Source organism: Tamandua tetradactyla, chromosome 21, assembly GCF_023851605.1.
Source record: "Tamandua tetradactyla isolate mTamTet1 chromosome 21, mTamTet1.pri, whole genome shotgun sequence".
NCBI classification, from domain to species: domain Eukaryota; kingdom Metazoa; phylum Chordata; class Mammalia; order Pilosa; family Myrmecophagidae; genus Tamandua; species Tamandua tetradactyla.
Window position 1 is genome coordinate 9,080,899 of NC_135347.1, and position 18,251 is coordinate 9,099,149.

At 42.9% G+C, this 18,251-nt stretch overlaps 1 protein-coding gene across 3 annotated transcripts in view; it reads right to left on the reverse strand.

The window, feature by feature from the left end:
* Positions 1-18,251, reverse strand: part of TNFAIP8 (TNF alpha induced protein 8) — a 120,754-nt gene that overhangs the window by 51,264 nt on the left and 51,239 nt on the right. The window contains exon 1 of one of the 3 annotated variants that reach the window (XM_077138877.1): positions 14,117-17,474. The exons of 1 other annotated variant lie outside the window; for it this stretch is intronic. In XM_077138877.1, the coding sequence (XP_076994992.1) occupies positions 14,117-14,129 (13 nt within the window). In that variant the 5' untranslated portion in view covers positions 14,130-17,474. Of the gene's footprint in view, positions 1-13,925; positions 17,475-18,251 lie in introns of those variants that run through there. One more of the 3 variants, XM_077138875.1, reaches the window with a different exon arrangement.

An 18,251-nucleotide genomic window follows, 5' to 3' on the forward strand; every position in this document is an offset into this window, starting at 1 on the left:
ATTGCCCCTTTTATTAATATATAATGTCCTTTTTTGTCTCTTGTAATAGCTTTACATTTAAAAATGAATTTGTCCAATATTAATATAGCTACCCCAGTTTTTTTGGGGGGGGGATACTGTTTATGTGGAATATCTTCTTCTAGCCTTTTACTTTCAACTTATTTTGTATCCTTGGGTCTGAGGTGAGTCTCTTGCAGACAGCATATAGATGGCTCATAATTTTTTATCCATTCTGCCAGTCTGTCTTTTGCTTGAGGAGTTTAATCCACTAACATTCAATGTTATTACTGTACTGGCAGTATTTACTTCAATCATTTTATCTTTTGGTTTTTATATGTCATATCTTATTTTTGTCTCTCTTTTTACCCTTTTGGTTACCCTTACTGAAAATCATTTCTATACTCTCCTCCAAACCTCTCTCTCCTGTCCTTTCCTTTCAGCCTGCAGGATTCCCTTTAGTATTTCTTGCAGGTCTCTTGTTATTGAACTTCTCACTTTCTGCTTATTTGTGAATATCTTAAACTCTCCTTCATTTTTGAAGGACAGTTTTGCTGGATAAAGAATTCTTGTCTAGCCATTTTTCTCTTTCAGTGCCTTGCATATGTCATACCACTGCCTTCTCACCGCCATGGTTTCTGATGAGAAGTCAGCACTTGGTCTTATTGGCATCCTTTGTACCTAATAAATCTCTTTTCCTCTTGCTGCTTTTGGAATTCTCTATCTTTGGCATTTGACGCTCTGACTAGTATGTGTCTTGGAGTAGGTCTATTCGATTTATCTAGTTTGGCATACATTATGCTTCTCGGACCTGGATATCAATGCCTTTCTTAAGAGCTTGGAAGTTCTCGCCCCTTATTTCCTCAACTATTCCTTCTGCCCCTTTTGCTTCCTCTTTCCCTTCTGGGACACCCAGGACAGGAATATTCATGTGCTTCAAGTTGTCAACCAGGTCTCAGAGACCCTCATCGATTTTTCCCATTCTTTTCTCTAGCTGTGCTTCTGTCTGCTTGGATGCAGATGCTGTCTTCTAACTCTTTGATCCTTTCTTCTGCCTGTTCAAATCTGCTGTTGTGTGCATCTAGTGTATTTTTAATTTCCTCCATTGTGCCTTTCATTAACATAAGATCTATTATTTTTCCTTGCATGCTTTCACATTTTTCGTTATGCTCTCCCAGTGTCTTCTTAATATCCTTTCTCTTCTGTCATCTTGTTGAAGTTGTTTTGGAGATTTCTTGGAGCATCTTTTATTAGTTGTTCCAGATTCTGTATCTCCTCTGACTTTTTAAATTGCTCTTTTGACTGGGCCATATCTTCCTGCTTCTTAATAGGGCTCGGTAAGTTTTGATGATGTCTAGCCATCACATTATCTTGATGAGTTTACTCTGAAGTTCAGTTTCTCTCTCTTGGCAAAACTTTTATTGAGGATTAGGTGTGCGCTAATGCTCTTCTTTGATACTTGGTTCATCAGTATTATCCAACCAGGGCTGAACCAGGGACCCATGAAAGGGTGGCACACCAGTTTCACAGAGCCCCAAGAGAAGGTCAGGTGAAGATATTAAAAGCCTTTAGTTCTACTCCCCAAGAGTGTACTTTCCTGTACTCCCCAATATTTGGCCCTCTTTGCCCAAAAGCCTTTAGATGTGCTTTCCTTGCCCAACAGCAGATGGCACTCTTTGCCAACCCAGGGTACACTCTTTGTACCCTCAGCTCTCAGAATTCAGTTTACTTTTAGCTGTGGGTACCAGACAATGGTGTAGCCAAGCCAGAGAGGGCAGGTTGAAACCCCTGATCCAGTGGTTCAAATTGATCATTTGGATCATAATCAGTTGATCACATCCCATATACCATATTATGTTCTTGGAAGAGTGGACCGCCACTGCTTTCAGTGTGGAGCTGCCTGCCTACTAGAGACTGGAGAACTGGAAGCTTTCTGCCTTGAGAGTGAGGTGTGGGCACAGGGAGCCAGGACTCAGGGGGGTTACTCACCATCTCTTACCGCAGCTTCTCCATCTCTTTGTCCTACGCTTTCCTGGGTGTTGTATAGCATGCCTCCTGATCTCCAGAGACCCAGATCCATCGTTGCAGACAGTGAGCCTAGCCTCTTCCTAATCAGACATTTTATATCTCTCAAGTGAGGCTATGTACTTTACAATATCAAAATGCCTCTAAGGCTAAGTCAACTATTTCATCAACCAAAGAAACAGCAACCTTTCCCAAAGCTAGAGAAAACAAGTTGTCTTATTCTTTCTTGGAGACAGTATGTCAATCCTAAGCTGGTGACTTCCTAAGAGATTTGAAAACAATATTGACCCCACATAATTGTCATTGAATACACGAGTCTTCCATACTCTTAACCAAATTGACACTTTAGATTCTTATGTGTTTGAGTGGTGTGGTCAAAAGCTGCTGAAAAAGATGCACAATGACTCAAGGTACCATAGCAAACTCATAGGGATGTCACAGGATATTTTGAGTATTTGAGGGAATCACAGTGATACTCAACATCTGTCAGATGTTGCATGAAACTAGCTCAAGCTAGTTCAGTTTCAACATTAGATTGTCCTATATTATTTTTAATGGCATCATTTCTGTGAGAGGCTAGGTTGCTGGCCATTGCTATGATATAAAAAGCAAGTATTATATGAAAAGTAACGTGGAATAGGAAATTAGCTTCCCCTGGCATTTCCCATGGCACTTTCGTAGCAGAGTGCCTCCAGTGAGACACCTCCCATTGAAGAGCTTTCCTCAGCATCCTGGAGCGTGAATTTCCAGTAAATTCCACCAGCACACTACCACATCAACTTCACCGCCATCCAGTAAGCCACACTCCCGCCCCCTGCCATCTCCAACAAGGTCTGGAGTAGGCAGCAGGGAGGCTCCTGCTTGAGTTCTCAGACCCAGGGATTAGTGGTTCCTCCTTACGTCTGCAGTTCCTATATTCTTTACTTCCTATTAGCCAAGCCCTCAATGTTCCAATCCCCACTATAGTAAATATTTCTTTTAGTTATACTTTTCCTGTTCACATTACCATGTGGTTCATCTCCTGATTGGACCCTGACTGATATATGCAATGCTCAACAGGTGCACACATTCCATTAGTAACTGTGGTTAAGAATGAAATAAAATATTATTTTCTTTGAATTTGTGTGCATTATTTTATCATATGGCTACTAATTTATGAAGAAATAAATACTTATTTAGTTGTTTGGATTTAGACAGTTAATAAATGCAAAACTCTTATGTATTCCTTTTGTGCTAAAAATGACGTGAAAAAAAATTACTTAGACACTAAAGGCGCTGTGAACCAAGAATGTTCGGGGACCTTTGTTCTACCATATAGTTTCCAGCTGCCTTCAGGACCTGTCTGTTTGGATGGTTCTTTAGACTCGCCCTGTCTAGGGGTATCCTTATCTCTGAGGGACTAAATAGACTCCCCTACTTGGCATCTGGAATTACTTCATAATATTAAAAGGTTCTCACTTAGGCAATGGTGGCTAGAAACCTTAAGATTATCATTGTCTGATGCTGACCTTTCCCCACTTATTTCTAATCTAAGTTCCATAATCAAAATGTTTCCTGGATAGGGCTTTTCCTTTCCATTTCTGTAGCCATAAGTCAAGCCATCGTCTCTAGCTGGCATTACCCAAAAGATTTTTAAGATGATTCTCCTTATACAAGATCATGGGTTAGAAATGTTAATGCTCAACAAGGCTAGAAATATAGTAATTCATACCTCAGTCACCTGCACCTATGAAGGAAGCACAGATAAGACTGGCTATGGATGATGCACCATTTCCAGGATGCCAGCTGAAATAGCAAACTTTCTCTCCCAAAGAAAGTGACGGTGATGCAAATGAGTGTGTTGCTAACAAGAGGCAAAATCATGAATATGTACCCCATACACATGTAGAAATGAATGCTCTGAAAAGTAAGCAAATCATTCTGAAACTTTGATGCTTGCTGTCAGTGATGGGAAATTACTTGAAACACACCTTACAGTGAATCATGGCACACTGGGGGGGGGGGGGGGGGCGCTGCTGCCTGTCTACAACACATGTTCCCTCTATGTTATAGTCTCTTTACACCCTCCTGATCCCAAGGCCTGCTCTGGTGTGCCCTCCTCACAGAGCCGATTGGCACCCACAGTGAACTTCTAAAGTGAACTTCTACTAATAATCTTGACATTAGCGATCTTCTGAGGCAGACTGGTAAACTACTAAAAAAAAAGAGAGATTATACCTTGCCTTTTTTTTCTTTCCTTTTCCTTTCTCAAAAATAAAACACATTTTGGACACTTTGAAGGCAGAACACGACTAATCAAATAATCATTTAATCATTAAGCAATATTGAATTATGATAACAAATTAGAATAAACTTAATTTCCCCCTACACAAAAAAAGTACAGTACCAGGAACTATGTACATAAATATTGAATGCAATGGGTAAACATACTCCTTTCTATTTATCTTCAAAGAAAGAAAACTTGCATCTGGAGAACTGAGGCCAACAATCTGCAACAATCCATAAATCCATCAAGTTTATAAAAGAAAATCTGTCAGAAATAGAGCCAAGAAGAAAATAATTCTAACAGCTGCAAACCTTCTGTTTTACAACATGCACAGAATAGACGCACTTCCCTTAACATTCTCATAAACAAGACTGTGGCTGAGCAAACGCACACATACCTAGGAGAAGTCAACCGGACTCCAGGCTTCAACAAATGGACTGTGCTTATCTTTATAATGGCTGCCCTCCTAGCCACCTATCAAACCCATTACAACGGCCCTAGGAACCATTAATAAGATGAACTGAACAAAATTTCATTGTGGGAAAAATGAAATAAAATTGAAATGAAAAATGAAATTGAAATTGTTGGTTCACGGAATTTCGCCAGCAAGGTACCAGCAGCAGCTGCTGCCTACTTTAAAAGAGCAGCAAACCATCCTCAGACTGGAAACTTTGTTTCCTTTAGGCTAAGAACTAACATCCGGCACTGGACCACCTGAATTATTTATACTAATAAATCCCAGATGGGAATTCCAGACACCTCTCTACTCAAGACATGACCTTCTCTTAAGCAATAAACCGTTTATTCAGCAAGCCTCCTAGGAGCAAGCTTCCTTCAGAGGCTGAGTGCATTTACATCATGCTGTTTTCTAGAACCAGTTCGAGGTCCACCATGGCACAAAGTGTAATTAATTTTGCCATCTTATTTCTCAATGGGTGAAATTAATCTGTGAATGGGAAAAGCTAGCACCTCAATTGTTTTTAATATCCTATTATCTGAACTATAGGAAGGAAAAAGGATCACATTCGGTCATAGTACCAAATTCTGAACAAGCAACCCAGTTTAGGATTTATGTGCCTATAATCAGTTTTGTCTTTACGTACTGTCAACAATAAGTATAACGTATCAAGACTTACCACATGCTAGCACCTCACAGACTATCTCCACTCTTACTATGACTCAGCAAGGTGGCGTTTTCAAGTACATCCTCATGGATCCTCAGAACAGCTGTGTGGGGAAGCTATCCTCAGTACAACTGGCTCCATTTCCTTCTGATGAGAAGGCAGGTGCTCAGAGAAACTAAGTGGCTGACCCAAAGTCGCTCAGCTAGGAAATGGCACTGAAATCGCAATGTAGGTCTTATGACTGCATTCCATGCTATTTTTTTTCCCATACCACAATGTCTCTGATTGAGCCAAGCACAAATTGTTATATTTTAAGTCAAATGCTATATGCCCCAAGAAAAGAGGGATCTAGAGCAATAGGGGAGGTCAGAGGTCAAAGCTGGCTCGCTCTGAGCCTGGCTGGCTTGAAGGAAGTGGGTGGCAGGCTTTAATAGCAAAGGGGAAGTCCAGAGGGGAAGTCCAGCGCGACCAAGAGGGAAGGCGAAGAGTTGCACTTCATACATCAGAGCCTGAGGCCTGAGCAGGGCAACTGATGTGAGATTGCTCTAGATCCATCTCCCAAAACCCGGAGCTCTCCCTGCAAGTGCTGGAGCTTCTGTTCTATAAAGCTCAATTTTGATGATGATGTTTCTAAATCAGATTACATAGAATAACTCCTCTTTACTAAACAAAGACTATAAAACATGCTTTCATTTTTTTGAAGTAGACTATCATTGTTAATTATACTTTCTGTGGTATAGGCAATACAGGCAGTAAACCTATTTTTTTGCTCACTAAACTCTGCCTAATAAAGTTGTCCTTTCTCACCCTCTTTATACACATTCAACAATTTCTGCCCAAAAGGATGCATATGGTCAGGATTATGGTCACATTCTTTTTAGATGCTCTAGAAACTCAGACCCACGGAAGAGGCGAAGTTACTTTAACTACATTTAAATACAATGGAATCATGTTTTAACTAGAACACTGGGCTCTACACTTAGCGGTGGAACTGCATATAGTTAAATTACCTTGAAAATTACTTAAATGGTCCATTATGTGCAGTATTTCCTATGTGGTTTTGTAAATACACAAACATTATTGGTCCTTCTCTTCCTCCGTTTTTTTACACTGTCAATCAGTTCTTCAATATTTTCCTCAATGATGATGCTACTCATTGCCACCCACTTGCCTGGTCTCCTGAGCAATGTGTCTCCCACTCTGTGCTGGTCTGAGGACCCTTAAAACTCACCTACCCATTCTTTACATGGGTTTCAGCAGCAGGCAGCCATTGCTTGTCCAACACAAGCAGTGTAGAGAGTTACTGCCTGGTAAGTGACATGGCCGAATGCAAACCGCCAGGGTTTCCTGACCTTCCCCGTCAGGGCCAGGTGTCCCTTTTTATTAACACCGTCTAACAATCTCTCTACAGCTTCTAATCTGAGGTCTGAAGGGACCTACAGGAAACCCAAAAGGTGCCAGACAATTCCAGCGGTTCATCTTCTCTTCTAGAGGAAGCTGTGGGCATCACCGCTCAGGTGTCATCTTCATTCACCCATGGGTAAATGTACAGTACAAGGCAAATGGTATAGATACAACAGCCATGATCTCTTACCCTTATGGGGGCTTGCAGCATAACACCAGAAAGATTGAGGTGCCATGCAAGCTCACAGAAGAGATACCTAACTTAGACCCGCTTCACAAAGAAGTGGTACCTATGCTAAGGCTTGAAGGACAAGATGTAGGAACCAAAGGGAAGGAGAAAAGAAGAATTGTTCCAGGTAGAGCTAATATCACTTGTAAAGGCCCCGGGGCGAAAAGATAATAGGTAAAAAGGAAGGCTGAAGAAACATCAGTGGATACCATGCTAAGTAGCTGCTGATGATTTTCGAGAAGGAGGATTTAGTGGCGTGACTGGAGACAAGCCAGACTGCAGAGGGTTTCAGAACAAACACATGTTCAGAAGTTAAAAAAAAAAATTAGTGGACTATTCATTCAAGAAGTTTCACTGAAAGGACTAAATGAGAGAGTACTCTGAGGAAAAGCATCAAAAGAACATGACTTTAGCACACCTTTAAGTGGCTCTGACGAAGAAATGGTTAAATTCCCGTACCTCTCCCAGTGACCAGAACCAGACACAGAGAAGCTGGGTGCCCTCCACCTCTTACTAAACCACATTTGCAAGAATTTGGGTGTACTCTAACATGAGTTTGAATAATGTAAATAAAAAAGGATAAACCCCCTCCATGCTCAGTGGCCGGCACTAGTCCAGCAGGTCTGACATGAAGAAGGTCAATACAGGGTATTATCTCTGAAGCACCTGGGATGTTACCAATACCCAAAACATCTCCTTAGCAGTGTAGGAAATACTCTGTCATTGGAGAATGGTGCTTTGGGTTAAAATTTGCTCTGTCTCCTGATCTACTATCAGGCTTTTTGTTTTTTTTGCACGGAATCGAACCCGGGTATCCCACATGGCAGGCGAGAACTCTGCCACTGAGCCACCACGGAGCCACTGTTGCCTGCCTAGAATTTAAACTTTTATCTTTTTGCATGGGCAGGCTCCAGGAATCGAACCGGGGTCTCTGGCATGACAGGCGAGAATTCTGCTACTGAGCCACCATTGCACCGCCCCTCTATCATATCAGGCTTTTTTTTTTTAAGATACAAGTGTCCCTTGAAGGGAGGGCCTGTGGGTGACTAATCTAAGTGTGAATGGATTCACTGGTTTCTTTGCTCCTTCCCAGCAGGAGCCAGGACTAAACAGTGGGAACAGGAGATGCAGAAAGTAAGAGTTTGTTTACATGTGGGGAGGGGAGGTGCAGGGGGTAGGGGAGGGTGGGAGGCGGTGTGTGTGTGTGTGTGTGTATGTGTGTGTTGTGTGTGTGTAAAAAGAGAGTGAACATAAACTTGCCCCACTCCCAATTCCACCCTGGCCACTAATACCAAATCCACCCAACCTCAGGAAAAGACAATGAGAAGTGCATACGTCCAGCGGACAACTTGCAAAGCAGAAGTGTAAGTTTCAAATGCTTGGGTTCCTTTTATTCAGTGATGCAAATTTTTTAGATGGTGCAAAATAGAACTGTTTTGTTTGAGATTTCCATCTCTGCTTCTACAAATTGATTTAGCCTCCAAAGGCCATAAACCCAAAAAAATCAGGAGGATATGATTTCTTCTGAGGTATTTCCAATTAGTAGATGAAAATTATGGTGGCCTTCTTATTCCAGGGATAATTGGTCTTCTAATGTAAGGTAAAAGCTATGGTTAACTATAAGATCAAAATTTTAAAAAGGCTCATATTCACAAAATGTGTTCTCTCTGACGCTGAGCAAACCTGTCAACGATAGCTGAAGAATCATAAACCGGTGGCCTTGGGATTTAATCCCGCTCATGGAAGACATTTCTTTAGCCAGATAGGTTTTATTTGTCTCTATCTGAACTTCAAAGTCTTTAGAGGAATCTGCACTAACTTTGCCACAGGTCTCTCTATTTCTGATTGTTCATACAGAGCACTACGTACACAGTCATACTGCCTGCCTGCTTCCTGCAGGCACTGAGTCTGTGACAGCTGGTTTGTATAGGTTAACATTCAAAACACTCTAGTGTTAACCTTGCTGGAGCAGGGTCACCGAGCAACAGGATAACTAAAAAAAAGACGAACCACAACAGTGTGTAACATCGCTTATAATCAGATTCTCAGCAAAAGAGGGGCTTGCCAATCCCTGGATAAAATGTGACCTTGGCTTTGAAGCTAATTTTTAACAGAAATACCTGCCTTCCGTCAGCCACCATCTGACCCGGCCTCACGTGTGCACTGTTCCTGCAAAATCCCCGACGTCTGCCTGTCACAGAACACAGGCCTGGAAGTCAATACCCAAACCGGGCTTGGCAAAGGAAAGACAACCCTTCTCTTCAGTGAGCTGTGGTTATACATGCAGTATCTGTAGTATTCAACCAACAATATTCAACATGAAGCGATTCATACCTAGTGCTCAGACAGTTGGGCCATGGGGTGGTTATTTTAGACATCTGTAGCATGCAATACTAAAATGGGGTCATCACCTGTCTGTCCAGGCATGGAGGACTTAAACCCCCACCGCTATCCCCATCTCAGTTCCACATGACTCTTCCTATCACACTCTGCACAGAACCCAAGAATCAGCAAGCTAATGCTCAAAGGAAGCTTTCAAGGCCATCTCATTCAATCTTCTCATCTCTCAAACTTCTTCATGAATGAGAAGAAAAGTCCGAACAAGCTGATGCAATGTATCCAAAGGCCCATCATAGGAGTGTCTTAGCAGGGACTAGAAAGTACATCTTGGAGACCTCCATGGTGGCCTCAGGAGCTCAGGGATCCCCTCTGCCATCAGCCCCCCAGGGGCACAGCATACCTGTGGACCCCTGAGGTCCTTCATACACTCTAACCCCAATGATCCTGTGACTTCTGTGGTCCATGTGGGCAGCCCAGCTCTCTCAAGTGCCTGTCCAGGTGTACCGAGGAGCTCAGGGGCACATTTGATGCGGGGTAGGAAGGTGATTACATAGTAGGAGAAGGGGCAAGTCAACAATGGAGAGCACTCATCTCTATCAAAAGGTCAGGCTGGATTTTTGCCTTAAAGTCCACTCGAGGCTGCTTTTAACAAGGCCGAAGCATACAGCTAATGGCATTACTGCACTTCTGCCCTGCAGTCCTACAGCCAAAATCTCGAATCCCAAAACAATGACCAGTTGGAGTCTTAATCAGTCTCTTTGGAGGCACCTTTAATGGAAAGCTCTCACATGCAGGAAATGCTTGCGATGCTACTGCTTAAAATATAAGCTAGAAATCTAGAAATGTTTCTTGTCAGGTTTTCTTAAGGCTTACTGTTCAGCAGGCCACACAAACACCTTCATTTCTGCATCTGCAGTTCCGACAGGTGCCGAGTTGTGATCATGGAATTACCTCTAACAACTAGTGCTCATTTTCCGGTCCTCACTGAAGCCAGCTCTGAGAACCCCCACCCCTACTCCGTAGAAACACTACACACAGGTCAAAAGACCTCAGAGTTCTGTGCCTTCAGGCTCTCACAGGAGACAACAAACTTCACTACCAAAAGGATGCAAATCAACGCTAACCATAAAGTTTGAGCTGCTGGGATTTCTGAGCTCATTTATAGACAATAAATACAAATGAACATATAAAGTTAGCTTGCTTGGGGAAAAAAGCAAGCACTATGCAAACAAATGTAAATGCAACATGTGATGATGGTACAAATCTAGCATTATCTACGAAGGGGGCTTTTCTTTATGAGGAAGAGAAAAAAGGGGCAAGAATTAAGTGTGGTGCCCTCCACAAGGTGGGACCGACTCTGTGAAAATACCTCCAGTGACTGTGTTGGCAGAATACAAGCCATGGGATGATTTAAAAAAAGAGAAGATGATGTAGGTGGCAGCACAAAGTCATTCTCCTCTGTTCTTGGCACTGCTGTGACCTTCATCAGAAAGTGAGATTAGATGATTTGGCCTGTATCCAGAAGACAATGGTTATAAGCTCTAAAGGAGATGGAAGGGGCTGGGGGGATGGCTTGAACTGTTTCAAAGTAAAGCAAGAAGACAAAGTGTTGGGCAAAATTTGTCCAGGTCAATCCGTATTTGATGTTAACCACTTTGTTCTCCTCAACTGATAGATTTGCTTTCAAATTCACTCTAAGTAACATTTAATCCTCAATCTTACTAACTCTTATGGTAAAAGTATGATACTGGGAACTGTGATTGAACACCTTAGAGCTGTAGGAATTCTGTCTTATATTAGCTGTATCCAAGTAACCAAAAGACAAACATGGAGTAAGAGTAGGAGAGGCTGCATGAACTGACTGTGTAAGTTCTTGGACTTAACAGCTTTTGGGAAAAATACTACTGGGACAACCCAAAGGAAGGCAGTATTTGGAAGACCCCTCTGAGGTAAGAGGTCTGAGCTTTCCTTCTGTTTGCAATGGGTCCAGGGACACACTGGAAGAATGACCGAGACCAGCTGTGCTGAACCCGCACAGCACTTTCCTTCCTCCTGGGCACTGCCCTTGGAAGTCCCAGCCCACGTGTGGTACCTCCCCACCAAGGCAGGCGGGGAGGACAGGAAAAATGCCATAGCATGAGAGACAGGCTCTCATCCCAGCTCTGGCTCTACGAGGCTGGAAGAGTATGGCCACAGGACTCGATTTCTTTGATCTAAGTTTCATTTGTAGAATGAGAAAATTACACTAGATAAAGTGGTTCTTCATCTCATGCCCAGAAAATGTCAAATTCATTACAGTTGCCCATAGGGCTCCATGTGATTTGGCCCCTCACCACTTCCAGCCCACCAGCCTCCTTGCTGCTTCTGGAACACACTAGCTCCCTTCTCACCTCAGGGCCTTTGCATCTGCTTCCCTATGCCTGGAATTTTCCTAGGATATGTGACTTGCTCATGCATGTCTCTCAGTTATTCTAATACCACCTTTTCAGTGGCAACTTATTCAAAAATGCATTACTTCCCCCCCAATAATCCCTCTCCCATTTTTCAACTTTTTTTAAAAAAATTTCTCCTAAGCACTTAAAAGCATCCACCCTACTACATTCTACTATATATTTTACCTATTTATTTTGTTTATGGTTTGTCTCCCCCAGTTAGAATGTCAGCTCTCAAAGGCAGGTATTTCTATCTGCTTTGTTCACTGTTGAATCCGCAGCGCTTAGAAGAATGCCTAGTACATAATAGGAGGGCAGGATTTGCTGAATGGATGTGTGCATGGATAGATGGGAGGGAGGGTAGGAGGGGAGGGACATCTACAGTGTCTTCAGGCTGTGAAGTCTGTGGGCTGTGGAGCTGTGAGACCAAAGGTCAGAGGGCTCTCCTCTGCCACCAATGCACCAGGATGGGCTCTGTAACTACGTGGAAAAAAAATAAGTAAACCCAACTGAAAACATAAAGGTCCCAGGCCAGATGTGGTATGCTTTCACACTGCTGCAGAACTTCTCAAGTTCTGCTTCCTGAATCTTCCTGCCCTGAGCTGATGGGCCACCATATATCCTGCACTCCCAGGAAACAGTAGTACTGCAGACTCCAAATACTGTCTATAAGAAATATTTTTATTGGCATTCAGCTCCACACTGCTAAGCGTTCAGAGGAATAGGATTTCTGTGGAGCATTGTTACATCATCTCCTCTTTCTATGTTCTTCATTTAAAATCCTTGGGGGGCGGGGGGAACAGCAGTGAATTTCTCTACGGCTAAACTATCACACTGTTAATTTAACCTGGAACTAGAAACGTTGGTGGCTTTTCCACGTGCATTTCAGCCAGTTCCACTAGGTGGCAACATGGTTAGGATGTGGGGTGTCTAAGGGGGAAATCTACCAGGGACCAGGGTAGAGAAGCTCCTATACTCCACGGGTTCTTTTTTCCACACCCACTTGCCTTCTTTTCATTTTTAGCCTGGCTGTTTTCAACGAATAATTTACAATCTGTTCTCAAGTAGTTCATGTTTCCCCATGAATGCATCTGACTTAATCGTTCCAGCCTCGGAAGCTTTACGTCTACTTCTTCCTTCTGCCAAAGTACATTACCTACCTTCCCTTTGGAACTCTACCCCCAACTCACTTCTTCCACAAAAATCTTCCCGACCGAACCTGGCTCTGATCCCAACTGCAAAGTCGCCATGATATATGGTCACAGACGCACAACTATTTTTTTGTATTGGATAGAATGTGCCTATCTACTTCTGTAAAGAAAACTGAGAATCACACACACAGCTCTGGGCATCTACTAGACAAATGTACATTTAACATAGGCGATGTGTAGATGACCACTTTTTAGACACCAGAAGAAGTCATGGCTCTGGGAAACAGCATCAGCTGCTAAGGCTTCAAGTTATGGACTAAGAAACCAGATATATTAACATTCACCAATGTCGTCAAAATTCTAGTTCCTTCCTAGTACTCCATTTAGGCTCTGCCTTCTGAGGCAGAAGAATTTTAGATAAACTTCAACAAATATTATGCATAAATTTGAACAAAAGTGCGTAAATACCCATGTAACTTTAAAGGCTATTTCAAAAATAGCCTTGCTTTCCAGCCTCAAAAAACTTTTTCAATTAACCTTAAAAATAAAATTGCCTACTTCTGGAAGCATTAAATATGGCTGAAACCAAACCCAAGGTGTTATTTTTAAAGTACAAATGGTCTTACATATAAGCTAAAATTGCTTACTGGCAGTTAAGAGAAGATGTGAGCAGCATTATTCTGATAATGACCCACTGGGAAAATAGAAATAAACACCCTCGTGTTTACAGGTCAGCTCATAGCATCAACCACTGCTACTAGACCACTTGGAACCAGAGCCACCTTAGCGTGAATAAACACATGGACAACGTAAAAAAAGAATAACTTTCTTTAAATGAAAAAGCCGGCCCAGGATTTTTGGAGCCCCGTCTCGTCGGTCCTTCATTTCTTTACAAATGAAATTGCATGCAGACCAGATGTCATTTCTCCCACGCACTGCACCCATACCCCTTCTCACCTTCACACCAGTCCCCCAGGCCCAGAGCCACAGCAAGAGAGAAGCGGTGACCTGCTGAACATGCCCACTTGAAAGGCACAACCAGGCATTGTTCCCTAGTAGATGGCAACATCACGTCACGTAGCTACCCGAACATTCCGCCAGATTCCAACAAAGACGCACACGGCGATCCGGCGGCAGTGGTCACTCACCGAGCTTCAGCATTTTCCTCCTATCTTCAAGCAGAAGGGCTACTTCACAGCGTCTCGGTAGCGTCACCCAGGTTTGTGGAACATACACAGCCACCCCGGTGGTATTTTATTCTATGACATCCGTATCTCCTTCAGGAAGAGCCATTCTTCCCCGAGAATAATTCAAAATAATTTATACTGTCCTGTGGAAGAAACTCCACCATCGGCTTACCAAACAAACGCACAGAAGGCACTGGTCAACAGCGCAGCCACTTTCAAAGTTGTCTTGCTTGTTATTCTGGGAGCTGGGTTTCGTCACCTGTAGTGGAATGCATTATGGAGCCTTTAATTGTGATTCCGGTGAGGTCTCCATAGTCTCAGTGGGGGTGCACTGGTTTGCTGCCCGTACCTGCTGCTGGTAAACTGCAGCTACACACACAAAAAAGCCCCACACCATATGATTCCAGGGATTACCTGTGATAGGCTAACAGGTGGTATTTAAAAAATCAAGCAGAAACAGGAAATCTAACGTTTCAACACGCTAGAAAAAAAAAAGGAGTGGATATTAAAAAAAAAAAAAAAAGGGAGCGGCCTCAATCATAGATGGCTGGAAAAAAAGAAAATAAAAAAAAAATACCTCATTCCTACCTGGCCAGTATAAACATGAATTTCTATAAACAGTGACTACTGCTTAGAGGTGTTCCTATTCTCAGAGCGTATAACTTTGCTACTTAAAATGATTAGCCTTTGCTTTTGAAGAGAACATAAAGTTTTCATAAAAATACTGTGACTGTATACGGGCACAGCATATACTGTACATACATACATACCTGCACATATGTGCATATCTACAGTGTAATAATCTCTCTAGAAATATATTTATTTTCCTGGGCATCTGACAGTCCTCATCACCCACATATCTTTCCCTTGTCCAAACCCATCTGTGAGCACAGTGCCAATCCTGTAAGGCCCACTTCAAGGGCACCACCTCCATGAAGCCTTTTCCTGATGCCCCCAGTTAGGTTTCGATTATTTTAACCCCCCAGGCACCTCATTTCTCGGTAGCACTTTTTGGGAACCTATCACAGTTGTCCTTATATTATCTTGGTTCAATAAATATCTCGCTTCCCACTGCATGGTAAGCATCTTGCTTTTATGTTTATCCTCTGTGGCAGGAACACTGTGCCTTGAGCTTACCCAGCATGCAGGGAGGACAAAGAAAAGAAACCAAGTGGAACACAATGAACAAGTGCTCTGGGGTCCTCTAGGCATGATTCACATTCCAGCTCTGGCATTCTCTGGTTCTGTAGACTTGTAAGTTGCCTAACTTCTCTGAGCAGTTTTGCTCTCCTGTAAAAAACAGGAATATCATCACCAGTCTCATAGAATTGCTATCAAGACTGAATAAGGACCAGGTGAAGCAGAAAACATATTTTCTGATGTGCAGTGAAGGCTCAAACAGTAACAAGCATTATTGTTGACCGGAATGGAAATCAAGTCCCTCCTGCTAATTTGGGTAGGAGACTGAAAAGGATACCAGATCAACACCATTTTTACAAACATATCTACACATTTCTTATTTTCACTAGCCCACCTCAATACGTAACTAACCCATAGATGTTTGAATTTTTTACCTTAGAAGCCAGAGCAGGACATTCCTTTTGTGTTCCTTTGTGTTATAGCTCCAAATTCTGGCTGGCCCCTTAATGTTATGACAACATTATCAGGGACTTAGGGTAAAAAAAAAAAAAAGTCAAGAAAAAAATCTTCCTGGAAGTGCGGGATTCTAAATCACAAGAACTTCCCAAACTCTGAATCACCGGCAATTCCAAGGGTAAGCTACAAGGTTACAAAGAAATGGTACATCTAAAGAGAGAAGCAGTTTCTCCCATTTCCCTAAAATGTGGCCTCAGTGATAGCTAAATGACGAGGCAGCCACCAGGAACCACTGTCTGCTACTACTAGGAGAGGACAGAGCAGCAGAGTAAGTAAGGGAAATCTGAAGGAAGAATCTGACAGCCCCACACACCAAAAAAAAACCCCACAGACAGGGTGGCAGAGCCCTCCACCCAGTCAAGAGGCAAGCAGTAAGGTAAGGCGCAGAGATAAGGGCGCACCCCAGCTAAGGGCAGAGAAGGCTACAAGCACTACAGCTGTATTCATTGCTGGGCACCTACACACCCAGCAGGACATCCCTGATTCTGGAGAGAGTTCTCCAGCAATGGGGGAATAAAAAGTAAAGCATGTGGACAGACCAAAAATCTGCAGGATCTCATTCTCACTTAAGACATCCCTGATCTCTGTTTGCCACTATGAAAACTTATTCCTGCAAAGAAGACGCTAAGACTACTTATAATTATGCCTAAGAGTTACCCCCAGAGAACCTCTTTTGTTGCTCAGATGTGGCCTCTCTCTCTAAGCCAACTTGGCAGATGGATTCACTGCTCTCCCCAAAGTGGAACATGACTCCCAGGGGTATAAATCTCCCTAGCAATGTGGTACAGAGTTCCTGGGATGAGCTGGGACCTGGCATCGTGGGATTGAAAAAGCTTTCTTGACCAAAAGGGGAAAGAGAGAAATGAGACAAATGAAAGTTTCAGTGGCTGAGAGATTTCAAACAGAGCTGAGAGGTTACCCTGGAGGTTATTCTTATGCATTTAATAGATATCCCTTTTTAGTTTATGGTATATTGGAGTGGCTGGAGGGAAGTACCCGAAACTGTTGAGCTGTGTCCCAGTAGCCTTGATTCTTGAGGATGACTGCATAAAGATAGAACTTTCATGATATGACTATGTGATTGTGAAAATTTTGTGTCTGATGCTCCATTTATCCAGGGTAATGACAGGTGAGTAAAAAAAATATGGATAGATAAGCAATAGGGGGGATAAGGGATAAAGTAAATTGGGTAGATGGAAATACTAGTGGTCAATGAGAGGGAGGTGTATGGGATGTATGAATTTTTTTCTTTTTTCTTATTATTTCTTTTTCTGGAGTGATGCAAATGCTCTAAAAATGATCATGGTAATGGATATACAACTATATGATGATACTGTGAGCCACTGATTGTACACCATGTATGGACTCTATGTGTTTGAAGATGTGTCAATGAAAATATTAAATTAAAAAAAAAAGACACTTGCAGTAGATTCAACTCTCCAACAATTGTGATGATCAGTCCATGCAGAGAGACATCACCCATATTCTGAGGCAGGGAGGAGAGAGGAGGTAACTGTGCCTTCCAGCCCCAGATGCCCAGGCCACAGCTTAGTGGCTGAGGAATCTGTCCAGACCCGGGTTGTTGAAGCAACCTGGGCTCAGGAACCCAGGTGGTCCTTTCTCTCTTTCTTGGGTGAGCAAACAGCACTGAAGCCAAAACACACTGCTGCTCGGCATTCCCACCTCCCACCCCCACCCCCAGCCCCTGGAGTACAACTGACTCATGCCAGCTTTTGGAGCTTCACACTGATACTAAAGAAGCCATCCTTAGGGGAGTCTGTTTCCATCTTATCTAGCACTTCTTCTCCATCTATCTGCAACCACGAGGATGGTGGCTATTAGACAACCAGATTCCCCACCTCTGTATGCATGTACTACACATTATCCAGGCATCTCAGAGTAGGGCACTATCACTGCAATCATTTCACTCTCCCCACACCCAGGAAAAGTGGCTGACAATCCCAGTTTCCAAAGAGAGTGGCAAAGCAAATGAGGTTAAGCAGAATATTCAACATGGCCCTGCAAGACAGGGCAGGGCTGAGAAGAGAAGCCACGAGAGGCCTTGACCCTCCCAGAGCAATCTCCAGAACACACACCCTCTTTCTAGCCTAGACGACTGCTTTTTTACTTACCCTGAGAAAAACATTTCCTTTACAGCCACCCACATCCTTATCAGCAGCACATTCAACAAAATCACCACAAGAGTGATAAAATTTGTGCCTGCATGAAAACGATACCTTCACTTGTTGCTTTCTTCTGATTCTATAGCCTCACAGATGGAACTGAAAACATCTACGAAAAACCTTGGCCTTTCTGCTTTGGCTTTCCCATTAGGCTCCCTAGTCCCTAGAGCACAATATTTTGTTTTCTTTTTGCTTAGCCCTTCCCTCTCTCCATCAGTCCTCCCAAGACCCCCCTCCACTGCCAGATCCCAGCTACC